General features: G+C 37.5%; 1 protein-coding gene across 1 annotated transcript; it reads left to right on the plus strand.

Annotated features, from left to right (window-relative positions):
• Positions 1-835: 835 nt before the first annotated feature.
• On the plus strand, positions 836-24,170 carry LOC106884441 (acyl-coenzyme A thioesterase 8). The gene is made up of 6 exons (XM_052973139.2): positions 836-1,258; positions 13,799-13,938; positions 16,490-16,712; positions 19,183-19,325; positions 21,622-21,816; positions 22,812-24,170. Exons 1-6 carry the CDS (start codon positions 1,011-1,013, stop codon positions 22,919-22,921), a joined length of 1,059 nt encoding a protein of 352 aa, XP_052829099.1. The 5' UTR covers positions 836-1,010; the 3' UTR covers positions 22,922-24,170.
• The last annotated feature ends 1,205 nt before the right edge of the window (positions 24,171-25,375 follow it).

The following is a 25,375-nucleotide window of genomic DNA, read 5'->3' on the forward strand; positions in this document are numbered from 1 at the left end:
GTTGGCAGCTCGCCTTACCAAGGTGTCAGGTGATGCCCATGAGCAAGTGGTTCCCAAAGTGAGCGTTAATCCCCACTGGGGACGTTGGGGAAAAGTGGGGCGATAATGGGGTAGCGATTGATGTAAAAAGTGGGGTGATGGTAGGGTAGCGATTCATGTAAAAACAACAAAATAATGGCTTCATTACTTTAAGTTTATTTGTGGAATACAGTTGTTTTGAATTTGCTTCACAAAGAGGTCTATGTTTGTGATGGTTAGTTGGGGTGAGGGCGGTAGGAATGTGGTCTGGGTGTCAAGGAGGCAGCACCCCAAAAAAGTTTGGGAACCACTGCCCCTGACTGTGCTTGACTGTTCCAACGCCTTAGCCTCGCCGTTGCCCTTGGTAATGTAGCGAGCGTGTTGGCTTGCTTCAGTAGGTTCTGTTGATCCCCTCAGTCGGTTCTATTAAACCAATCGAAGCACTTGGTGTTGCATTGATGTTTTATTTTACCCTTTTCCTTTCTTTTTTCTCTTTCATTTTCTCGTTCCCCTTTTCCCATTTTCACTTTTGGATATTGGTTAATCGGATATGTATACACCAACATTATACATACATTACACATGATTAGTTCTAACGATATTATAAAGTTGTCTCTGACTTTAAATAACAATAGAATAAATAAATTAGTAATTTTTAAAAATTTTAGTCTGGTAGCTGCAGTTTAACGTAGCTTTTAGATGAGGTACGAAAATATGACATTAAAAATGTTTTAAATACAACTATTTTATCTTGAATGCAAAACGAAAGTAACCGGTATAAAATACAAAGGTTATGTATTGCAAGCGTTAACCGTTTGACATAAACAAAATGTGGCAGTAGGGCTGTTCCGTAACGATTATATAACAACAGTTTTTTTTAATTTCAAACAAGTGAATACATTGACTGATATTTTGTTTTGCGACCCTTTATGAGTAAATAAGTAATACATTTTCTGCTCTAAAACTTAAATATAATACCTATCGTTTTGACGATGTTGATAAATCGTGTTTTATCGAAAGTATATAAGCGCCTGACCATGTCACTCGAAAATAGCATTACTTACACGCCGTCTAGTTCTTTACAATTTGATAGTTTAGTAAATTCACGTAAATACACTTCATCTGAGACAGAAGTAGATTATTCTTCTCCCCAGAAATTTATGGAATCGCTTGGAGTTAAACCTGGGAAATTTATTGAATACGCGCTTGGAGTTACGAATGTGGAACCTGGTGTGTTTAGGTAAGTTTAATGTTTTTTAGGCACATCGGTATTAATAGTAAAAGTTTTGTGACAAGGTTGCTGTTTTCGATTTTTTTCTTGTTTTGATTTCGACAATTGAGATTCAGATTTTACCATAAAGACTCATTTAAAAATATTAAAAAATATTTAATATCTTTTAGCAGAATCATTTGCCCGTCGGACAAAATGTTTTGCAGCATTTCTTTTGGATTTACGCTCTGGGTTCAAATTCTGTCAAGGTCGCCTTTGCCTTTCACCAGTCAATATAAAGATCTTTATATTGACCACGAAATTTTATACAAATACCTTTCCAATGGTGTAAATTACGATTACAAAGAAATTTGTTGGCAAAATTTTTTGGAAAGGGGCGGGGACGAGGAGAGGAGTTTCAGCAAAACGGAGTTTCGGATTAGACGGCCCACACATTTTATTTTCTCCGTTTTGACGGGGATTTTTCCATATTTTTTTTTCAACTCAGTCTTCGGAATGATGGGAGGCATCTTTTCACGAAAGAAAAAAGGAAAAAATTTATTATTTTTGTATCACTTCTGCCACCCTTGTCTGGACCGATTTTGACCAATTTTTGTCCTCCTACGCACTTAAAACCCGCGAGGGAAACATTTTCTGTTTAAAATATTTTGCGGAAAAATTGAATACAAGGATAAAAGAGGGAAGAAAAAGTAACAATGAAAGCAAGAGTGTTGCATATTTTTATGGGATGAAAGGACACGATGTTCCAACAACTGACAATTGATGCTGGTAGTTTATTCTATGCTTCAACAATTTGAGTGTGAAAATTATTTAATTAACTCTTTGAACATGGAATGCGGATATAAACACCTTTTACAAAAGACGATTTTTCAGATTCTGTTTTTTCTCCCACATATTTTGTCATATATTTCTTTATTAGGGGCTAATGCAGTTCCGCACCTCTCCTTGAAAAATGCAATTTCTTGAGCATTTTTTTTTTTTTCGGATTCCTACGTTTTAGATGTCGGAGATTACGGATATGAAATTTTTTTTATCCCCCCCCCCCTCGCCCAATTAAAGACTTTTGATTTTCTTTACGTTAAACAGACCGTAGCGAATTGAACATATGCAAATCGAAATTAAATACAGACAAAACATTAAAGTGAAAAGAATTTGCGTTTTACTTGTTTGCCTTAAGCAATCGTAAATAATAATTCAATGTAAATTAAATATACATCATTTTGTATACATAATTGTTATAAAGTTTAATAAGGGGCTCAAATTTCACCCCTCCCCCAATTTTAAATTTGAACTTTTTCATCAATTTTTTTATTTGTCTATCTATTTATCCTTGTCCGTTTATTCATAAAATATAGGTACTACTCAAGCAGAGCGGACCCGAACGCGCAGTCGCGCTGTCGCGCGTCCGCGCTAGCTAGTCGTGAGTGGTCGATCCTAACCCTAACCCTAACCCTAAACACGTATTCATTTGCACACGCGGGTTAGGGTTAGGGTTAGGGTTAGGGATAGGATCGACCACTCAAGACTAGCTAGCGTGGACGCGCGACTGCGCGTTCGGGTCCGTGCTGCTTTAGTAGTACCTGTATATATATGTGTGTGTCTGTGTTTGTCCCCCCCCCCCCCAACATCGCTTGACAACCGATGCTGGTGTTTACGTCCCCGTAACTTAGCGGTTCTGCAAAAGAAAGTCCTGGGGTCGATTTGCTCGACTAAAGGCAGTGCTCCAGCATGGCCGCAGTCAAATGACTGAAACAAGTAAAAGAGAATATATGTCAATATTTTAACATATAAGTTGCCAGGATACTTTATGCACGCAGTAACATCTTTATATAACGCGCTGTTGTTTAGCCCTATTTATGTATATCTACAGCTATATTTTCATTGTGCCCTTCTACCCTTTCGTTACTGTGTTTATTTTGAGATGTTCTGCATTTCTTTCAATTAATATAAATATAACAAAGAATTTAGTAAAATAACTTAGTTATCATTAAGCTAGTGTTAGGAACATTCATTGTGACTAAGGTTTGGTGGAAGATTTTAATCCAAAACTTATGAAAACAAGACATTTGTACTACAGAGCCTGAGCCAGTTTCAGCCGAGTTGGTAATGAATGAGTATTTGATTGAAGGAAGATTTGGCTGCTTTTCACTGTAGCATAGTTGACTGCATAAAGGTGTCCACATTCAGTTTGTGTATGAGGTGTAAAAACCACACTCTGTTTATACAATATTATATCATTACTACTTGTAGTTAATAGCTGACAGACACACTAGGATGTAAATAATAGGGATTTTTTGTCCTGTAGTGTTATCTAATATGCTCCAACGGGTTACTTAAATATAGGGCACAAGCTTAGCTGTATGATTAAGAAATTTGTCTCACAACCACTTGGCTCCATGTTTGATTACACTGCTAGATATTTGAGTGGTAAGAAGTTTGCTTCACAACCACATGGTTCTGGGTTCAGTCCCACTGCATGGATCCTTGGGCAAGTGTCTTCTACTATAGCCTTGGGCTAACCAAAGGCTTGTGAGTGGATTTGGTTGATGAAAACTGAAAGAAGCCCATTGTATATATGTATATATCTATATGTGTATCTTTGTGTGTTTGTCCCCCTTTACTGCTTAACAACTTAGCAGTTTGGCAAAAGAGACTGATAGAATAAGTACCAGGTTTTAAGGAAGCAGGGTGCACATATGTATGTATGTACATTTGGTGCAAACATGGCTTGTATGTAGATGTGTATGTGCCACCAAGAGAAACTTCTAGGTTGTAAAATGAAATACTAGAAATAGCAACCAAATCATCCCTAAATTTAGCTATATCTGATGATAGGTAAAAGAAAGCAAATCTCCCTAAACTTTTCCTTATTTCGCAAGTATCAAGAGCAAAAATAGAGATTCTCTCTTTTCATGTGAAGGTAGGATTCATGTACGTTTATCTAAAGTGCAGGCCCTGAATTAAATCTTTGCCTACTAAGAGACATGGACAAGCTTCTCAGTGAATCACTGTTCATTTTCTAAATTGGCTTTAGAAACATCATCACTTTGATTTAGCTATTACCTTTTCAATTTATCATCATCCAGTCATTGAACTGCGGCCATGCCATTGCTTTCAAGGATTTCGTCAAACAAGTCAACTCCAGTATTTATTTATTTTGTATTTTAAGCCTTGTATTTATTGTATCAGGGTTGTAAACGAGCTAAACAGCAATTGTCGAGCTGTAAAGAAAGGTAAAACACACACACACACACACACACACACACAATAGGCCTCTTTCAATGTCCATCTACCAAATTCACTTGCAAGACTTTGGACGAACTGGGGCTATAGTAGAAGATATTGAACCCAAGATCACATGCTTGGGAAGCAAGCTCTTTAACCACACAGCCACACCTGTGCCTATAGTGAATAAAAGATCGTCATTGTAGGAGTTACTGTTTATTTTCCTTCTGTTTATATGTATTATATAAGCACCTCTTTATCTATGTTTGTCTTTTTCGATAAATCGTCAAAATTAAAAAGTTACAGCTATTTTCCCTCAGTGTCTAATTCCAATGTCCACCAATCCTATGCTTCCCGAAATTCGCGAAACATTACACCTGGGGACCCGTTGCACCCTTTCCACTTAATGGCTCTTACTGTTCACTTTTTTCCTTTTATGTTTCATCCCATAAAAATATGCAACACTCTTGCTTTTCAAGGACACGATGTTCCAACAACTGACAATTGATGCTGGTAGTTTATTCTATGCTTCAACAATTTGAGTGTGAAAATTATTTAATTAACTCTTTGAACATGGAATGCGGATATAAACACCTTTTACAAAAGACGATTTTTCAGATTCTGTTTTTTCTCCCACATATTGTGTCATATATTTCTTTATTAGGGGCTAATGCAGTTCCGCACCTCTCCTTCAAAAATGCAATTTCTTGAGCAATTTTTTTTTTCGGATTCCTACGTTTTAGATGTCGGAGATTACGGATATGAAATTTTTTTTATCCCCCCCCCCTCGCCCAATTAAAGATTTTTGATTTTCTTTACGTTAAACAGACCGTAGCGAATTGAACATATGCAAATCGAAATTAAATACAGACGAAACATTAAAGTGAAAAGAATTTACGTTTTACTTGTGTTTGCCTTAAGCAATCGTAAATAATAATTCAATGTAAATTAAATATACATCATTTTGTATACATAATTGTTATAAAGTTTAATAAGGGGCTCAAATTTCACCCCTCCCCCAATTTTAAATTTGAACTTTTTCATCAATTTTTTTATTTGTCTATCTATTTATCCTTGTCCGTTTATTCATAAAATATATTTGTCAACCAAATGTAGCGGTCCTATAGAAGACGGTGTTACTGTTGTTTTTAGCCCCAGGAAGACATTCATATCTATCTATCTATCTATCTATACACATATCTATATGCTTCTCGAATTTAAAATTTTGAAAACGTGGTTTCTCGCATATTCGGAATCTCCGACATCTAAAACGTAGGGATCCGAAAAACTGTTTTCAAAAAATACATTTTTCAAGGAGAGGTGCGAAACTGCATTAGGTCTATTAGAGATTTAGGAGTGGCTATGTGATAAGTAGCTTGCTTACCAACGACATGGTTCTGGGTTCAGTCCCACTGCGTGGTACCTTGGGCATGTATCTTCTACTATAGCCTCGGGCCGACCAAAGCCTTGTGAGTGAATTTGGTAGACGGAAACTGAAAGAAGCCCATCGTATATATGTATATGTATATAGGTACTACTAAAGCAGCACGGTCCCGAACGCGCAGTCGCGCGTCCGCGCTAGCTAGTCGTGAGTGGTCGATCCTAACCCTAACCCTAAACACGTATTCATTTGCACACGCGGGTTAGGGTTAGGGTTAGGGTTAGGGACAGGGTTAGGGTTAGGGTTAGGATCGACCACTCAAGACTAGCTAGCGTGGACGCGCGACTGCGCGTTCGGGTCCGTGCTGCTTTAGTAGTACCTGTATATATATGTGTGTGTCTGTGTTTGTCCCCCACCTCCCAACATCGCTTGACAACCGATGCTGGTGTTTACGTCCCCGTAACTTAGCGGTTCGGCAAAAGAAAGTCCTGGGGTCGATTTGCTCGACTAAAGGCAGTGCTCCAGCATGGCCGCAGTCAAATGACTGAAACAAGTAAAAGAGAATATATGTCAATATTTTAACATATAAGTTGCCAGGATACTTTACGCACGCAGTAACATCTTTATATAACGCGCTGTTGTTTAGCCCTATTTATGTATATCTACAGCTATATTTTCATTGTGCCCTTCTACCCTTTCGTTACTGTGTTTATTTTGAGATGTTCTGCATTTCTTTCAGTTAATATAAATATAACAAAGAATTTAGTAAAATAACTTAGTTATCATTAAGCTAGTGTTAGAAACATTAATTGTGACTAAGGTTTGGTGGAAGATTTTAATCCAAAACTTATGAAAACAAGACATTTGTACTACAGAGCCTGAGCCAGTTTCAGCCGAGTTGGTAATGAATGAGTATTTGATTGAAGGAAGATTTGGCTGCTTTTCACTGTAGCATAGTTGACTGCATAAAGGTGTCCACATTCAGTTTGTGTATGAGGTGTAAAAACCACACTCTGTTTATACAATATTATATCATTACTACTTGTAGTTAATAGCTGACAGACACACTAGGATGTAAATAATAGGGATTTTTTGTCCTGTAGTGTTATCTAATATGCTCCAACGGGTTACTTAAATATAGGGCACAAGCTTAGCTGTATGATTAAGAAATTTGTCTCACAACCACTTGGCTCCATGTTTGATTACACTGCTAGATATTTGAGTGGTAAGAAGTTTGCTTCACAACCACATGGTTCTGGGTTCAGTCCCACTGCATGGATCCTTGGGCAAGTGTCTTCTACTATAGCCTTGGGCTAACCAAAGGCTTGTGAGTGGATTTGGTTGATGAAAACTGAAAGAAGCCCATTGTATATATGTATATATCTATATGTGTATCTTTGTGTGTTTGTCCCCCTTTACTGCTTAACAACTTAGCAGTTTGGCAAAAGAGACTGATAGAATAAGTACCAGGTTTTAAAAACAGAAAAAAAAAGGTACTGGGGTCGATTCGTTCAACTAAAATTATCCAAAGTGGTGCTCCAGCATGGCTACCGTCAAATGATTGAAACAAGTAAAAGATAAAAGATAAAAATGTATACACACACATGGATAAGGAAGCAGGGTGCACATATGTATGTACGCACATTTGGTGCAAACATGGCTTGTATGTAGATGTGTATGTGCCACCAAGAGAAACTTCTAGGTTGTAAAATGAAATACTAGAAATAGCAACCAAATCATCCCTAAATTTAGCTATATCTGATGATAGGTAAAAGAAAGCAAATCTCCCTAAACTTTTCTTTATTTCGCAAGTATCAAGAGCAAAAATAGAGATTCTCTCTTTTCATGTGAAGGTAGGATTCATGTACGTTTATCTAAAGTGCAGGCCCTGAATTAAATCTTTGCCTACTAAGAGACATGGACAAGCTTCTCAGTGAATCACTGTTCATTTTCTAAATTGACTTTAGAAACATCATCACTTTGATTTAGCTATTACCTTTTCAATTTATCATCATCCAGTCATTGAACTGCGGCCATGCCATTGCTTTCAAGGATTTCGTCAAACAAGTCAACTCCAGTATTTATTTAGTTTGTATTTTAAGCCTTGTATTTATTGTATCAGGGTTGTAAACGAGCTAAACAGCAATTGTCGAGCTGTAAAGAAAGGTAAAACACACACACACACACACACACACACACACACACACACACACACACACACACACACACACACAATAGGCCTCTTTCAATGTGCATCTATCAAATTCACTTGCAAGACTTTGGACGAACTAGGGCTATAGTAGAAGATATTCGCCCAGAGTACCATGCAGTAGAATTGAACCCAAGATCACATGCTTGGGAAGCAAGCTCTTTAACCACACAGCCACACCTGTGCCTATAGTGAATAAAAGATCGTCATTGTAGGAGTTACTGTTTATTTTCCTTCTGTTTATATGTATTATATAAGCACCTCTTTATCTATGTTTGTCTTTTTCGATAATAGATAAGTTTGGTTTTTGTACAAATAAAACTATAGCATAAGCTCTCATGAACAAGCAGTTTCCTTTCAGCTAAAGTCTTTTTTTTTTCTTCTTATTTTTCCTTTGCATTGTTAATAAAAATATATTTTGCTTAACTCCATAGCATTCAGATTACTCTGTGGAATGTAATGCTTATTTATTCAAATTGGTTTGAATAAATCATTCATTATCTCGTAGCTTCAAAATTCCTATGATGTGATAGTATATTTTTAGAATGACATTGTAGGGTTCTTTTATTCTTTTATGAAGGAATAAAGGAATATATTAGGTGTTAGAAAATCTCAATAAGAGATGAAAGTAGTAACTATACTAAGAAATAATGTTTATCATCACATCAATATCGCTGTTTGACGTTACTACTGTTTTAACCTCAGGCAGATCCTCCACCAACTGGTTACTGGTGCAAGGGAAGGGCATAAAATATACAGGGTGCATGTTGCACCAGTAGCCAGGTGGCAGAGAATCTGCCTGGCGTTAAAACGGTAGTAATGTCAAACAGCCGTATTGATGTGGTGATAAACATTAGTTCGTGTATTAGGTTTGATGTAAGAAATCTAACTTTATGAAAAATAAAAAGCAAAATATTGACACAGGCATAGTTGTGTGGTTGAGAAGCTTGTTTTCCATTCATGTGGTTTCAGGTTCAGTCCCACTGTGCAGCACCTTGAACAAGTGTCTTTTACTATAGCCCCAGGCTGACCAAAGCTTTCTGAATGAAGTTAGTAAACAGAAACTGTGCAGAAGTCCATTATGTGTATGTGTGTTGTCATTCTGTCATTCTTCAACCACCAATTGACAACTGGTGTTGGTTCGTTTACATCCTTAGTGGTTTGGTAAAAGAAATGAATAGAATAGGTACAGATTTCTTTAAGGTGATGTCCAAGCATAGCTGCAGTCCAATGACTGAAACAAGTAAATAATAGAAAAGGTAATAAATATAAATTTTTTAAAAAATTAATGTCTTTATTGCAGCTGTAACAGTTGAGTAAAATTAACACCTATCTCCTTAATTTGAAATTCCAGACACCTAAATTATTAGATAAGATTACATAGCTAAGTTATGTAACAGTAGTATAGGCCACTAATATTTCAACTTACAGTGACTGGTGTTAGAAATAACACCAAATCTTCCTCAAATCATGCTCCATTGTGTTGCAAAAGGGAAGGTCATAAAATAATCCAGTCTACTAAAGGCGCAAGGCCTGAAATTTGGTAGTGGAGGGCTAGTTGATTACATTAGTCCCAGTACTCAACTGGTACTTATTTTAGCAATTTTGAAAGGGTTAACCTCAGTTCAATTCTAGCAATTCTGAAAAGGTTAACCTTAGCTCAATTTTAGCAATTCTGAAAGGGTTAACCTCTGCTTAAATTTTAGCAATTCTGAAAGGGTTGACATCAGCTCAAATTTTAGCAATTCTGAAAGGGTTGACATCAGCTCAAATTTTAGCAATTCTGAAAAGGTTGACCTCAGCTCAATTTCAGAAATTCTGAAAGGGGTGACCTCAGCTCAACTTCAACTCTGAATGTAAAGCTGAAAGGATTGCAGTTAAGTACTTTCTCTGTCATGCTAATAATTCTGTCAGCTGTTCTAAGGTCGTTAGATAATCTAGGTTTAGATGCTCTGCCACCCCCACCCCCAACACCCCCTACAAGAGAGAGAGGGTGAGAGAAGCTGGTTACAGCTAGAATGTGGGTTGACTTGGTGCTAAGCAACTTCATGAAGTTTCAAGTGATTAAACAACACTCAACCCAATCAGTAACAGGCTGTTGTCAAGATTACTGTGAGGGAGGAATAGCAGTCAAAAAGTAGGACAGCAATGAATTTAGATAAGGACTAACAGACATTTCCTAGCAAAAAGAACACATAATAAAATGTGCACGTGTATGTTGAAGGATGTGTCTAACATGATGTAGTAAGTTATAGATTTTTAGTTCATTATAATTATACCTTTAAGTGAAGTGAAAAATAATAATTAATGATTAATTCTAGTTGAGAAGTGCAAATCTAAATTAAGAATTGAATGGATGTTTGCAGAGGGAAATTATTCTGGCTTTCAGCAAATACAATGACAGCTCTGAACATTAGACCTCCCTCCCTCCCACCTCAGTGAAGCAAAATCTTAATATCTCTCAGGTACCTAGGTAGTTATCTTTGTACATTCCATAAGATCCTAGCTCTGCCCTTATTTAATTTTTAATTTAGATTTTAGAGTTACCTCCCCTATCTTTAGTAACCATTAATCACACTGGACAACAAAGATTTTGCTACTGGGGTAGAAAACGTGTTTTAGACTAAATCGAAGATGCTGATTCCGAATCCGCACTCGGAATTGTTCTAGCACGCCAGGATTTTGAGTTATGCGCATGCGCAAGTTTATAACTATACTTTCGGCTAGATGTAGGCTGTATACTAAAATTTGTTAAAATGATAGCAGTTTTGATTAAAAATTAAAGAAATAACAACAATAAAACAAATGATGAGAAAGTTCATTAGTTAGTTTAGCAAGCGATGGTGCTGACGTATTGTGTGCAAACGCCAAATACATCAGTTTGTTCTTGGTGTCGTTTGCACTGCTGTCATGTGTGGTATGTATATCTCTCACTCTGCGTGATTACTGTTTTAACTGTTCATTATGTTAGATCATGAATAGGGGAGGCTGTGTGTGGATCACCCAGACAATTTTTGTTATGTCTGTGGAAAATTTGCCGCCTGAGCAAGCACCCCAAAAGTGGAGAGAAGTCTCACCTGGAGAGAGCGCAACTGGAGATTGAGAAAAGTCTGTATCAGTCTCATGAAAAGGCGAGAGCAGATAAGGAAGCTTGGGTTTCAGAAAATATCAAGTCGAGCCTTAAAGCTTTCTTTAAGTTTGCCAAAGAAATAGCCTCAGTATGCCACAAGATAGGACACCTCTTCCAAAAGGACACCTCTTCCAAAACGATGGCTCACTCACAGGAAACCCCATGAGGATAAGTGAAATACTGAACGAACAGTTCCAAAGTGTGTTCACTACACTTCTGGGATGCAGGCAAGTGAACAAACCAGCAGAATTCTTTGCCATTTTACCTGTAACCAAAGAGGCAAAAATTGATTACATCAACATTGAAGAAGAAGATGTAATACTGGCCATAGATGAGGTTGACACAAACTCAGCTGCTGGCTCTGATGGATTTCCAGTGGTCCTTCTCAAATCATGCAAACAAGCCCTTGCAAAACCACTGCAGCTTCTCTTTTAGAACTTTCTTGCAAGTGGTAAAGCTCCCAGACAAACTGAAGGAAGGGATAATATGCCTTATCCATAAGGGAGGAAGCAGAGCAGATGCTAAAATTTATAGGCCTATCTCTCTGACCTCACACATCAGTAAAATCAGAGAATGAATAGTCTGGATGAAACTAATTGCGTTCCTTGAAGAAAATAACACCCAGTGTGAATTTCGATCAGGATTTCAATCAGGTAGAAGCTGTCTAATGCAACTTCAGAAACACTACGACTGGGTGTTAAAACAGTAGCTGAATGACCCAGGCATGAATGTGATATATTTCGACTTTGCAAAAGCCTTTGACAATGTCGACCATGGTATGGTATGTTACAAACTGCATGATCTCAGCATAGGCAGAAAACTTGGAGAGTGGCTGCATGACTTTCTAAACGATAGACATCAGGCAGTGGTGGCCAATGGAGCCACCTCCAAGGAAACACAAATAGCAAGTGGTGTTCCACAGGGCACTGTCTTAGGGCCACTGCTATTTATAGTGACCCTTTCAGACATGCCCTCAGCTGCTAGCTATGCAGATGACACAAAAGTCTCTCAGACAATACAAAATCCTGGGAATATTCTTTTCTATTCTAGGGGACAAGGACTGAAATTTTTGAAGAGTGGTGGTGGGGCAGTTGATTAGATCAACCCCAGTATGCAACTGGTACTTGATTTATCGAACCTGAAAGGATGAAAGGCAAAGTCAACCTCGGCAGAACTCAAACTCAGAATGTAAAGACAGGCGAAATACCTATTTCTTTATTGCCCACAAGGGGCTAAACATAGAGGGGACAAACAAGGCGATTAAGTCTATTACATCGACCCCAGTGCGTAACTGGTACTTAATTTATCGACCCCGAAAGGATGAAAGGCAAAGTCGACCTTGGCGGAATTTGAACTCAGAACATAACGGCAGACGAAATACCGTTAAGCATTTCACCTGGCATGTAACATTTCTGCCAGCTCGCCACCTTAAAATCCTGGAAATATTTCACATCTGCATCAGGAGTTGGATGCGATATACAGGTGGGATGAGGACAGCAACATGCAGTTTAAGGCAGAAAAATTAGCACACAAAGCTAAACGACATGCAGACAGGATACTGGCCCAGGAGGAACTGAAATCCTTCAATCAATATCAGTGTGTGACCTGGGCATTGACATGAGCAATGATGCATCTTTTCAAGTGCATATTACTAATTTGATAATAAAATGCAGACGGCTAGCTAGATGGATCCTCCAGACTTTCAAAACAAGAGAAAAGGAGACATTGATCATCCTTTGGAGGACATACGTGCTTAGCAGCTTGGGCCAACTATGGTCACTACACGATATAAAATTCATGGCAGAACTCAAAGCAATCCAACGAAGCTACACTAAGAAAATCATCTCAATGCAACGTATCAGCTACTAGGAAAGACTGAAAGAATTAAAAAAAATTTTCCTAGAATGAAGGCAAGAAAGATATGCAGTGATATACATTGAGAAAATCCTTGAAGGCCTTGTACCAAAATATGGCATTGAAAGTTACTCAAACTGCATAGTGCCAAAGATCCCAGCATCACCATCAAAATACAGGACCAGATACTGCAACATGTGTGTGTGTGTGTAAAATTGCTAAATATAATTTACAGTAAAAATTTCATTTCATTAAAATACTGGGGAATTCAGAGCTCACTTCAGTTTGCCTGTGGTTAGCCACTTCTGACTGTCACTCACAGCCATTTGTTGTTGTACCCTTCTTTCCCTAGTGTCTTCAGAGCAAAGCCTTTAAATTTTTGTCTGCCTACTTTAGGATCTATCACGACCACCCACTGCCAATTCATCTGTTATTTTACCCTTCTTTGCTTAGTGTGACCGACAGAGACACACTAAGCATTTTATTATTATAGATAAATGTATTAAACTGACATTGAATTGTATGTCATATATTTCACAATAATTATGTTCAAACCTCTGCTATAGGCTTCAACTTTGACCCAATTTTCAATTGTTTTGATTCTCAAGTTTGGGCCAGTTTCACCTAATTCACCTGATTCCCTTCTTTGTTGTATTATTGTTAGAAATATTGTAATCATTTTATGAGCTAATTTAATTTAGCATGAATTTTTCTTTTCTTTATATTGGATCATATTATTTTCTACCTCAGAGGTAACAAGCTATATATACATAATTCAAGATCTATAGCTTTTGGTGGTCTCCTCCTTGGCCAAGCTGCAAATGCTGCATGTCAGAATTTATCACAGAATCTCTACATCCACAGTCTCCACAATTACTTTATCAATGCAGGTAAGTTAATGGTTTTTAAAACCAGCATTAGTTGTTTTCATTTCCTGGAGTTGATTTTATTTTGATTTGTTTTTAGTTACCATGTTTATTTTATTTGAGCTTAAGTTTATTTAATTTGTGACAAAGACAACAACAACAAAACAAATGTAAATTTTTCTTGTCTGTTAGGAGAGTCAGAGAAAGAGAAGCAGTTTGACTCTCAGAGTCGTTAGATCGCTGTGGTTGTTGATCAGTTTGAGCTTCTGTAGTAAAACATACAAAAGGGAAAATGTAGGAATTCCAGTAGATTGCATTTTGAAGAAGGATTGGGCAAAACAATTTTATGCAGGATCTGAAAGTGGTACATAGTAAGGGTGATAAGATGTGAATAGACACTCTATGCTCAACTCTCAGAATTGGGAATGAATTTCTAGAGTCATTTTGGTCACCAAGAATCAGACTTTCAATAGCTGAATATGCTGACATCTGTCGTTCTCGCCATTGGAAATGTAATGAACCCGAGGTTTGGCCCATTAGAAACATGTAACCAATGAAGCCATCATCCGGCCTGCTGCTTTTCCATATCACCTGTTTCCTGATCTCTTGCATACTATGTCATATCTTTACTGATTTCAACTAGTTTTCTTAAAACAAGCCCCTGTTATGTTGACATTCATCATTTTATACTCGTTCTATATAATCAGTCTATAATTATTAGTGAGAGAAGCAGTATTAATACCAAAGAGCAATCTTTATATCCAACTTAAGGTGGATGTTCTGTTAGAATGCTGAATACTGCATTATTTGCTTTGAGAGGATCTCATCTGGATGTGTGGTGCATAAAAGCACACATTTTCATATTGTTGGCAAATGAGAATCATCTGCTGTGGATCATGTGATTTTGATGTGTCCCATCTCCTCAGTGGCACATGTCCACTAGCTGCATTACCAATCAAATTTCACTGCCAGCAATATATAGAAGTTCAGTGACTTTTCAGGCACTGATGTCACAAATAGCCAGCAGGCTTATTAAAACATAATTATTAAATGACAGAAGCAGTAATAATACCAAAAGACAATCTTTATTTCTGAAAAGTCACTGGAATTCTCTATATTGACAGTGAGATTTGGCTGGTATGTGGCTTGCGGATGTCTGCTTCTGATGAGACAAGATATATTGAAATCACTTGATCTGTTAGTTCCAGTGCTCATAGCAGATGGCTCTCTTCTGCCAAAAATATGTTTTTATGCACCATGCATCCATATAAGACGTCCTCTCACAACAGATACTGCAGTATTTAGCATTCTAACAAAGCATCCATATTAAGTTGGATATAAAGATTGCCCCTCATAATCAGTTTGTATTTTGAGTATTCTCACAGAACAGTTTGCACAAATGAATGCATAATCTGGATCTACTTTGACTTTTATTTAACCTCCATCATCCCTAGTTTGCCATGTATTCATGTATTGTATGTACACACACACACAGGTTGTGTTCTATTATTTTCAAGTACACATCATTTTATATTAGCATTTAGTCATTCTATATTTATGTATCTACGTATGCTTATATTTGTTGGTGCACATTCATGTACATATATTTGTTTATGCATGAGTATGCATCTATAAGAACGTATGTGTCTATTCAGGACCTCTCCCTCAGAGTGAAAGACAAATTGCATGATGCTTGTGTATGAACAGTTATGCTATATGGTCATGAAATGTGGGCTGTAAATGCAGAGGACGTGTGAAGATTTGAAAGAAATGAAGTTTGCATGCTTGACTGGACATGTCTTTGCATGCAAAGACATGTCAAATGTCACCATCATCTCAGCTTTGCACAAGTAGTACCAAACATGGACTGTAAAGATTTTCACTCAAACACATACATATATTCCTACAACTGCTTCCTGCAATTTCCATCTACTAAATTTACTCATAAGGCATTGGTCAGCTTGGTATATACTAGAAGGTACTTTCCCAAGGTGGTGCTGTGCTGTGGGACTGAACCCAAAGCTACATGGTTACAATGAGAGTTATATTTGTAATTCAAAGGGCAAATTTTGTTACATTCTGAGTCATACTGAATCCCCTGTGAACTACTTTAACAGTATACATTTCTGTGGAATGCTCAGCCACTTGCATATTAATTTCATGAGCAGGCTGTTCCATTGATCGGATCAAATGGAAGACTCGTCAGCAAGTTGTAAGGAAATAGGCATTGCTAGCATTCTTCAGAATAAACTTTGTTTTAATAGTGAGAGAAAATTGGTCAGTTTTATGAAAATGCTGAAATACATTTATTTAACCTTTCAGAATTTAAATCAGCCATATCCGTCCTAAGTATTCTACTTTGTTTTATGTTCAAACCAACCAGGTCTGACCTTTCATACCTTCTCTACAATGCCATTTAAAAAATAAACAATCAGATCAAAATCTCAAGGCTGCAAGATAATTGCATGATTAATTGAAAACAATGTGAATAAATAATCATAACATTTGACAGGATAGTCTGAATGCTTAAGGGTTAAACATGCTCAAGTTAGTTTCAATTGTTATTTCCTACCAGGACAGCAAGTACCACTAATTTTCAAGGTAGCAAATGAGCGTGAAGGTAAAGCCTACTGTAACAAAACTGTCTGTGCCACTCAGAACGAGAAAACTGTAGTAAAAATGCAAATTTCTTTCAAAATCAAAGAAGATAGCTGTATTGAACACCAATGGAAAATGCCAGAATGTCTTCCACCTGAAGACCTTCTTCCTGCAAATAAAATTTTTGAAGCCAAAATGAGGTTTGATATACCACCTTTTTCTCCCTCTCGCTTAACTTAAATTTTAATGGTTTTCATGTGATATGGGATAGCTGTAGACCAGAGGTTCTCAACCTGGGTTCATATGACCCTTGGGGGTCCACAAGGTTTTGTTGTTAAAATTTATGTGCAGTAAACTGGTTATACTTCTACAAAGCATAAAATATTTTAATAATTTTTTTCATATAGTTCTTAATAATATTTGATTATAAAAATATAATAAAACTTTTTTAGACATTGAATATCTATGACAGTCCAGAGGTAAAAAATGGTTGAGAACCATTGCTTTGGATCATCAGTTTTAGAGAGGAAAAAATATGCTTTACTTTATTCAGTGTCAGTAAAAAAGAATGTTCATAATATTTCTTTCTATTATTGGTGCAAGACCTGAAATTTTTGGGGAACAAGATAGTTGATTACAGCAACCCCAATACTCAACTGACGCTTATTTTATCAACCCCAAAAGGATGAAAGGCAAAGTTGACCTCAGTGAGATTTGAACTCAGAATGTAATGCTGGTAAGCATTTTGTCTGGCATGCTAATGATTCTACCAGCTCGACACATTAAGAATGTTCATAATAGTGGTTTCAAATTTTGGCACAAGGGGAGTGGAGTAAGCTGATTACATCGACCCCAGTGCTCAACTGGTACTTTATTTTATTGACCTCAAAAGGATGAAAGGCAAAGTCGACCTCGATGGAATTTGAACCCAAAAAGACAAAATGCCACTAAGCCTCTTGCTACCTTAATTATAATAAGATTAAACAGTATAAAGTTAATTAATACTCATCAACAGAAGCTAGTAGTAGAAATGATTTTAAAAATAATAGATTTCATTTGTAAAAATAATGATAAAATTTTGCTGTGATGCAAATTTCACAATTGCTGAAATAGATGCAAAGAAAACACTTAGCATGCATTTTTCAGTGACAGCTAATTCATTCATACTACAAACATTGGATTAACCAATTGATGACAGTGAATTGGCAGAATAAATCTTTAATTATTTTTAATATTAAACAAAGTTAAGGCAGCGAGCTGGCAAAATGCTTCGCTGTATTTTGTCCATTTTTATGTTTGAATTCAAATTCTGCTGAGGTCAACTTTGCTTTTCAGGCTTTCAGGGGTTGATAAAATAAGTACCAGTTGAACACTGGGGTTGATATTATCAACTTATCCCCTCCCCCAAAATTGTTGGCCTTGTGCCAAAATTTGAAACTATTATGATTATTATTATTATTATTATTATTATTATTATTACAACAGTTCTATATTTAAGAGATGTGCCCACAGGCATATAGCATAGTGGTTTAGAGCATGGGCTACTAACCTCAAGATTCCGAGTTCAATTCCAGGCAGTGACCTGAATAATAATAATGATAATAATAGTAACAACATTGAAAAATACCTTAGGAATGAGAACCCAGGTTCAAAATTTTCCCAAGACACCTGATGAAGGCTGGAGGGTATATCAGCCAAAACGTGTTAACAACAAACAAGATGAAGACAAATATCTGTCAAATGTAAATAATGTATTATTATTATTATTATTATTAAGGCAAACTGAAGGCAGCGAGCTAGCAGAATCATTAGCATGCTGAACGAAATGCTTAGCAGTATTTCGCCAGTTGCCATGTTCTGAGTTCAAATTCCGCCGAGGTTGACTTTACCTTTCATCCTTTTGGGGGTCGATAAATTAAGTACCAGTGAAAAACTAGGGTCGATGTAATTGAGTAGTTCCCTCCCCTGAAATTTCAGGCTTTGTGCCTATAGTAGAAATGATTATTATTAAGGCAAACTGGTGGAATCATTAGCATGCTTAGGCATTTTGCCCGTCTTTATGTTGTGAATTCAAATTCTGCCAAGGTTGACTTTGCATTTCAGCCTTTCGGGGTCAATAAAATAAGTACCAGTTGAACATTGGGGTTGATCTAACCAACTTACCTCTTCCCCTGAAATTGCTGGCCTTGTACCAAAATTTGAAATCAATATTAAACAAACTTCTTAAAATGTCTTTATTATTTTTAACGGGCTACCTTAACCCCTTGAGTCCTGACCTCCTGAACCTGATTTGACCATATACTTGGCTTCCAGATACACTCCACCGGTAGAAAGTTACTCTCTTGTGTGTTGGAGAGTAACTTTCTAGGTGCAATCCCATGGTCAGTCATGACCAAAGGGGGTCTCAACATATATATGTGTATATACGATGGGCTTCTTTCAGTTTTTGTCTGCCAAGTCCACTGAGAAGGCTTTGGTTGGTCCAAGGCTATAGCAGAAGACATTTGCCCAAGGTGCCATTGAACCTGGAATCATGGGCTTATTGAGAAAAATTAGCCATTCACCAGTAAACCGGTGTTACGGGCTCAAAGGGTTAATATTGCTATTGTTAAGAAATCATATTTAAAATATTTTAAAATATGTTTTTCTCTCTCAAATCTGCTACTGAAGGGATGAAAAGTATCAACATTTGAAAAGCCGTCTTCCGATAGATCCTACAGTAGAATTTCGACCAGTGGATCCTGAAGAAATGCTGAGAACTAAAACCTTACCACCGAGAAGACTAACCTGGGTGAAACAAATAGAAGATATGAGTAAGTTTAACCTTGTCTTATATTCTATGAACACAAACAATAAAATATTTGAAATGAAAGAAAACCACTTATAGCCACTCTTTAAGCATGTGACATTTTATCTTGTATCAGTCATTAGACTACGGCTATGCTGGGGCACTGCCTTGACTTTTTATTGAACAAATCAACCCCATTACTTTTTTTTTTAAACTTGATACTTATTCTATCAGTTTCTTTAGCCAAGCTGCTAATTTACAGGGATGTAAACACACCAACAGTGGTTATGGAGGACAAAAACACACATATGTAAACTTACTTGGAAATGGATGCATCACATTCAATTAAATAATAAATAATATATATATATATATATATATATTAATATTTCTAGATCTCTCTAAATGAGACTTCGGCAGCTGTACTGGATATTAATAGTTATCGCCAAGCTAATATGGCAGCCCAGCATTCATCTTATTTTCTTGGACTGCCATGTTAGCTTGGCGATAACTATTAATAATATATATATATACATGTATATATGGGTACAGGATATTACCAACGGTGCAAACAACATTAAATATGTAAACAAGAAAAAAATGGAAAACAGGACAAATAAACACAGAGAAAGGGCCCTTCATTAGTTGTCGGCTGTGTGTGTGTGTGTGTGTGTGTGTGTGTGTGTGTGAAGGCGTATGGCTCAGTGGTTAGAGCGTCGAGCTTACAATTGCGAGGTTGTGAGTTCGAATCCCGGACCGGGCTGCGTGTTGTTCTTGAGCAAGACACTTAATTTCACGTTGCTCCAGTTCACTCAGCTGTAGAAATGAGTTGCGATGTCACTGGTGCCAAGCTGTATCGGCCTTTGCCTTTCCCTTGGATAACACTGGTAGCGTGAAGAGGGAAGGCCGGTATGCATCGGCGACTGCTGGTCTTCCATAAACAACCTTGCCTGGACTTGTGCCTTGGAGGGTAACTTTCTAGGTGCAATCCCATGGTCAGTCATGACCAAAGGGGGTCTCAGCATATATACAATGGGCTTCTTTCAGTTTTTGTCTGAGAAGGCTTTGATTGGCTCGAGGCTATAGCAGAAGACATTTGCCCAAGGTGCCATGCAGTTGGACTGAACCCGGAATCATGGGCTTAATTTCTTTGGGGTTGAATATACTGTTTAGGTAAGAAGTACCAACATAAATATCTGTTGAATTTAGCGGCAAGAGTTGGCAGTTCTCTTACACTGTGCATAGGAGGGAGGGTTGAGACTGTAACAAAAGCAAGGTTCTCCAAACTCTTGAAGTTATACCCATGCACAGTCATGGTGGTGTGGTAAGAAATTTTATTTCTCACCCACATGGTTCCAAGTTCAACTCCATTGCATGGCACCTCGAGTGTCTTCTACTATAGCCCCAAACCAAAACTTGAGAGTGGATTTGCTAGACGGAAGCTGAAAGGAACTCATCATATAAATGGCACATAAAAAGCACCATTTAAGCGTGGCTGATGCTAATGCTGCCTGACTGGTACCTGTGCTGGTGGTACGTAAAAAGTACCATTCGAGTGTGGCACATAAAAAGCACCCACTACACTCTCAGAGTGGTTGGTGTTAAGAAGGGTATCCAGCTGTAGAAACATTGCCAGAACAGATTGGTGCCTGGTGCAGCCTCCCGGTTTGTCAGTCCTCAGTTAAACCATCCAACCCATGCCAGCACGGAAAGCAGACATTAAACGATGATGATAATGACGTGTGTCTGTTTGTGTCCTCTCCCACCATGTAACAACTGGTGTTGGTTTATTTACATCCCTGCAATTTAGTAGTTCAGCAAAAGAAATCAGCACAAAGTACCAGACTTGACAAAACTTTAGTACTAGGGTCAATTTCTGAGCTTAAAACCCTTCAAGGTGGTGCCCCAACACAGCTGCAATCCAATGACTGAAACAAGTAAAAGATAAGACTTCAAAGATATTTAAAGGCAAATACGTAGCAATTATCTTATTATTTTGATATAACAACAAAATTTACTAATATTTAATATCACATGTTTTTGTATGTGTACCAGTGGCATGTAAAAAGCACCATTCGAATGTGGCCGATGTCAGTGCCACTTGACTGGCTCCCATGCTGGTGGCATGTAAAAAGCACCCACTTCACTCTTGGAGTGGTTGGCGTTATGAAGGGCATCCAGCTGTAGAAACCTTGCCATATCAGATTGGAGCCAGGTGCAGCCTCCTGGCTTGTCAGTTCTCAGTCAAACCGTCCAACCCATGCCAGCATGGAAAGCGGACGTTAAACATAATGATAATGATGATGTGTTCAATGTTTCAGGTGAAATGAATCAAAATTGGCACAGGTGTAATCTTCTATACCTATCTGATTACATCCTACTCACAACTTCGCTCCTACCAAACAAAGATCCATTTATGAAAACCTTTCTAGTTTCGTTGGATCACTCGGTATGGTTTCACAATGATATTGATGTTAATGAATGGTTGCTTTATGAAACAGAAAGTTCTTACGCAGGTAAGTACAAATTATTTTCTTTTCTTTTCTTCCTTTTTTATGACAGCAAACTGGCAGAATTGTTACTATGCTAGGCATTTCATTTGTCTTTACATTCCAAGTTCAAATTCTGCCAAGGTCGACTACATTTCTTCCTTTTGGTGGGGTTGATAAAATAAGCACCAGTTGAGCTCTGGAACTAATGTAACCGACTTAACCCATCCCCGAAATTGCAGGCCTTGTGCCAAAATTTGAAATCAATATTTTTGTTCCTTTTTCATCACCATAGGCAGTCATGGCTATGTGGTTAGGAATCCCACTTCAGTCACATGATTTTGGGTTCAGTCCTACTGTATGGCCCTTGGGTAAGTGTCTTCCTACAATGCCCCGGGCTGACAGATACTTTGTAAGTAGACTTGGTAGATGGAAACCAAAAGAAAAATTTTGTATGTATGAGTCTGTCTGCCACCATCATTTGATAACTGGTGTTAGTTTGTTGATGTCCTCATAACTTAGCAGTTCAGCAAAAGGATCACTAGAATAAGTCCTGGGCGAGCTGGCAGAAATGTTAGCACGCCGGGCAAAATGCTTATCCGCCAAGGTCGACTTTGCCTTTTATCCTTTAGGGGGTCGATTAAATAAGTACCAGTTACGGACTGGGGTCGATATAACCAACTTAATCTGTTTGTCTCCTCTGTGTGTAGCCCCTTGTGGGCAGTAAAGAAATAAGAATAAGTCCTGGGGTGAACTTTTTCAACCAAACCTGTCGAGGTGGTGCTCCAGCACAGGCACAATCCAATAAGTGAAAAAAAACCCCAGATACATTAGCTTCCATTTACAACTGGTACCTAAATCTAGCAAACCTGGTAACATTTTAATTACACAAATAATAGATGCTGTAAGACAGGTTTAGCCAAACATGCTGCATTTCTCTTAACTCATCATTACAATTTATTTTTCTGGGATACATTTAAAAGATTTATTACCAATGTTCTTTCTTTCTTAAATGTTGACAGGTAATGGACAGAGTTTCAATACTGGACGCTTCTGGTCTAAAGATGGCACTTTGCTTGCAACAATTTCTCAGTCTGGCATGGTCAGAAAACTGAAGGAGGCATCTCTATAAAGTCACATCCTTTATGGAAATATATTTGGATAACCATATTTCAATGTGCATAAGGAACCTCCTAATTTTGGGGGCTTAAAATTTGGAAAAATGGTTTCGTATTCCATACTTTTTTTGAAGGTCTTGTAAGAAATTATATTATCCATGTTTAAGAAACCCCTAAATTTTTTTAAGCTAATTAAAAAAAAAAAAAGATTGCTTATACACGTTAAAATATAGTATACAGGTTTTCAGTGATTTGAAATTAATTACTAGAGTACCTTCGTAAGTCACAATGGTCCAGAATAATTAAGGTTGATAGATCTAGGCAAACTGAGACAAAATGTTTCTACACCAATCAGAGAGACAGCCTTAATTATCTGTAATATACTCTATTTCTTCACACTAACCTTTAAATATTCTGCTCTGAGATTTTACATAACCAAATTATTAATTATAATTATATCTCTCCAACATATCGTTAACCTTTCTTCACTTGACATGAAGCTACATCAATACTATTCCTTAAGTTAAGGACTCATCTTGCAAGTTAGTTGGCAAACTTGCTACTGCTGGCGCCATGTAAAAAGCACCCTGCACACTGAAGTGGTTGATGCTAAGAATGGCATCCAAAGCAGACATTGGAGCACAGTGTAATCTTTGGACTTGGATCTTGTTATATTGTCCAACCCATGCTGGCATGGAACATAGATGTTAAATAATGATGAATTAGACACTGTGTGTGTGTGTGTGTGTGTGTACACATATACATACTGGGCCATTGAAGAGGTTTAAGTGAATATCATCACTGTTTAACATCCGTTTTCCATGCTGGCATGGGTTGAATAGTTTGACTGAGATCTAGAGAGCCACCAGCTGCACCAGCCTCCAATATGATCTGGTAATATTTCTACAGTTGGATGCCCTTCCTAATCCCAACCACTCCAAGAGTGTAGTTGGTGCTTTTTACGTTCCACCAGCACAGGAGCCAGTCAGGCAGGCCGCCAATAACGAAACATGAGCTTTCAAGCTTATGAATCAGCAACTTGTATGTAAAATTCACTCATTTCTGAAAGAAGTGTGAATTACTAGGAGACTTTTGTAAATTCAACTGAATAAAAAAAAAAATTTTTTTTTTAATAAATGCAAACATTTTGAACAGTGATGTTGTAAACTACGCAGATTCAAAGTGAAATTTTAAAAAATCAATTTTTGAGTTGCAGAAAGCAAAATTGAAGACAAAACTGAATAAAGAGGAAAATTAAACTTTTATTGATTTTGTTATTTAATTTCCATTTAATTCAAAATTCAATTTCAAATGAAGTCCCAAATTCAGCATATCTAAGTGAAGAACTAAACAGAAATGCTCATAACAGCCTAAAATATATTACAAAATATATATTTTTTTAACCTCTATTTTATCCATATCCTAAGTGCAGACCTGGCTGTGTGGTAAGAAGTTTGGTTCTGGGTTCAATCCCACTGCATGGCATGTTGACCAAGTGTCTCTTTATAACCTTGGGCCAACCAAAGCCTTGCAAGTGAATTTAGTAGATAGAAACTGAAAGAAGTCCATTGTATGTATGTGTGTTTATCCTCCACCACTGCTTGACAACCAGTGTTGGTATGTTTATGTCCCTGTAACTCAAAATAAGTACAGGCATTAAAAGAAGAAAATAATGGGATTGATTCATTTGATTAAAAATTCTTCAAGGTGGTGCCACAGCATGACTGAAATGTATAGAAGTTAAGATCATCTTTGAGTTTTTCTATATACCCAACAGAATATATTAAAATAAGTGGAATAATTCTATGCATATCTATGGAATTCAGTGGAGGCGCAATGGCCCAGTGGTAGGGCAGCGGACTCACGGTCATAGGATCGCGGTTTCAATTCCCAGACCGGGTGTTGTGAGTGTTTATTGAGCGAAAACACCTAAAGCTCCACGAGGCTCCAGCAGGGGATGGTGGCGAACCCTGCTGTACTCTTTCTCTCACTCTTACTTCCTGTTTCTGTTGTGCCTTTAATTCAAAGGGTCAGTCTTGTCACACTGTGTTACGCTGAATATCCCCGAGAACTACTTTAAGGGTACACGTGTCTGTGGAGTGCTCAGCCACTTGCACGTTAATTTCACAAGCAGGCTGTTTCCTTGATCGGATCAACTGGATCCCTCAACGTTGTAAGCGACGGAATGCCAACAACAACAATCTATGGAATTAACTTCTGGAATATCATGGCACTACATAAGTGCAGGTGACTGTGATTAAGAAGTTTGTTCCCCAACCACCTGGTTTCAGGCTCAGACCTACTACATGACACTTTGGGCAAGTGTCTTCTATAGCCCTGATAGATTGGATTTAGTAGATAGAAACTGAAAGAAACAGGTCATGCTTGTGTGTGTGTTATGGTTTCGTTGGTTTGTGAATGAGTATCACTATCATTGAAAATATCCATTCACAACTTTGTGTAAATAT

This window comes from Octopus bimaculoides, chromosome 1 (assembly GCF_046866305.1).
Source record: "Octopus bimaculoides isolate indiv1 chromosome 1, ASM4686630v1, whole genome shotgun sequence".
Lineage (NCBI taxonomy): Eukaryota > Metazoa > Mollusca > Cephalopoda > Octopoda > Octopodidae > Octopus > Octopus bimaculoides.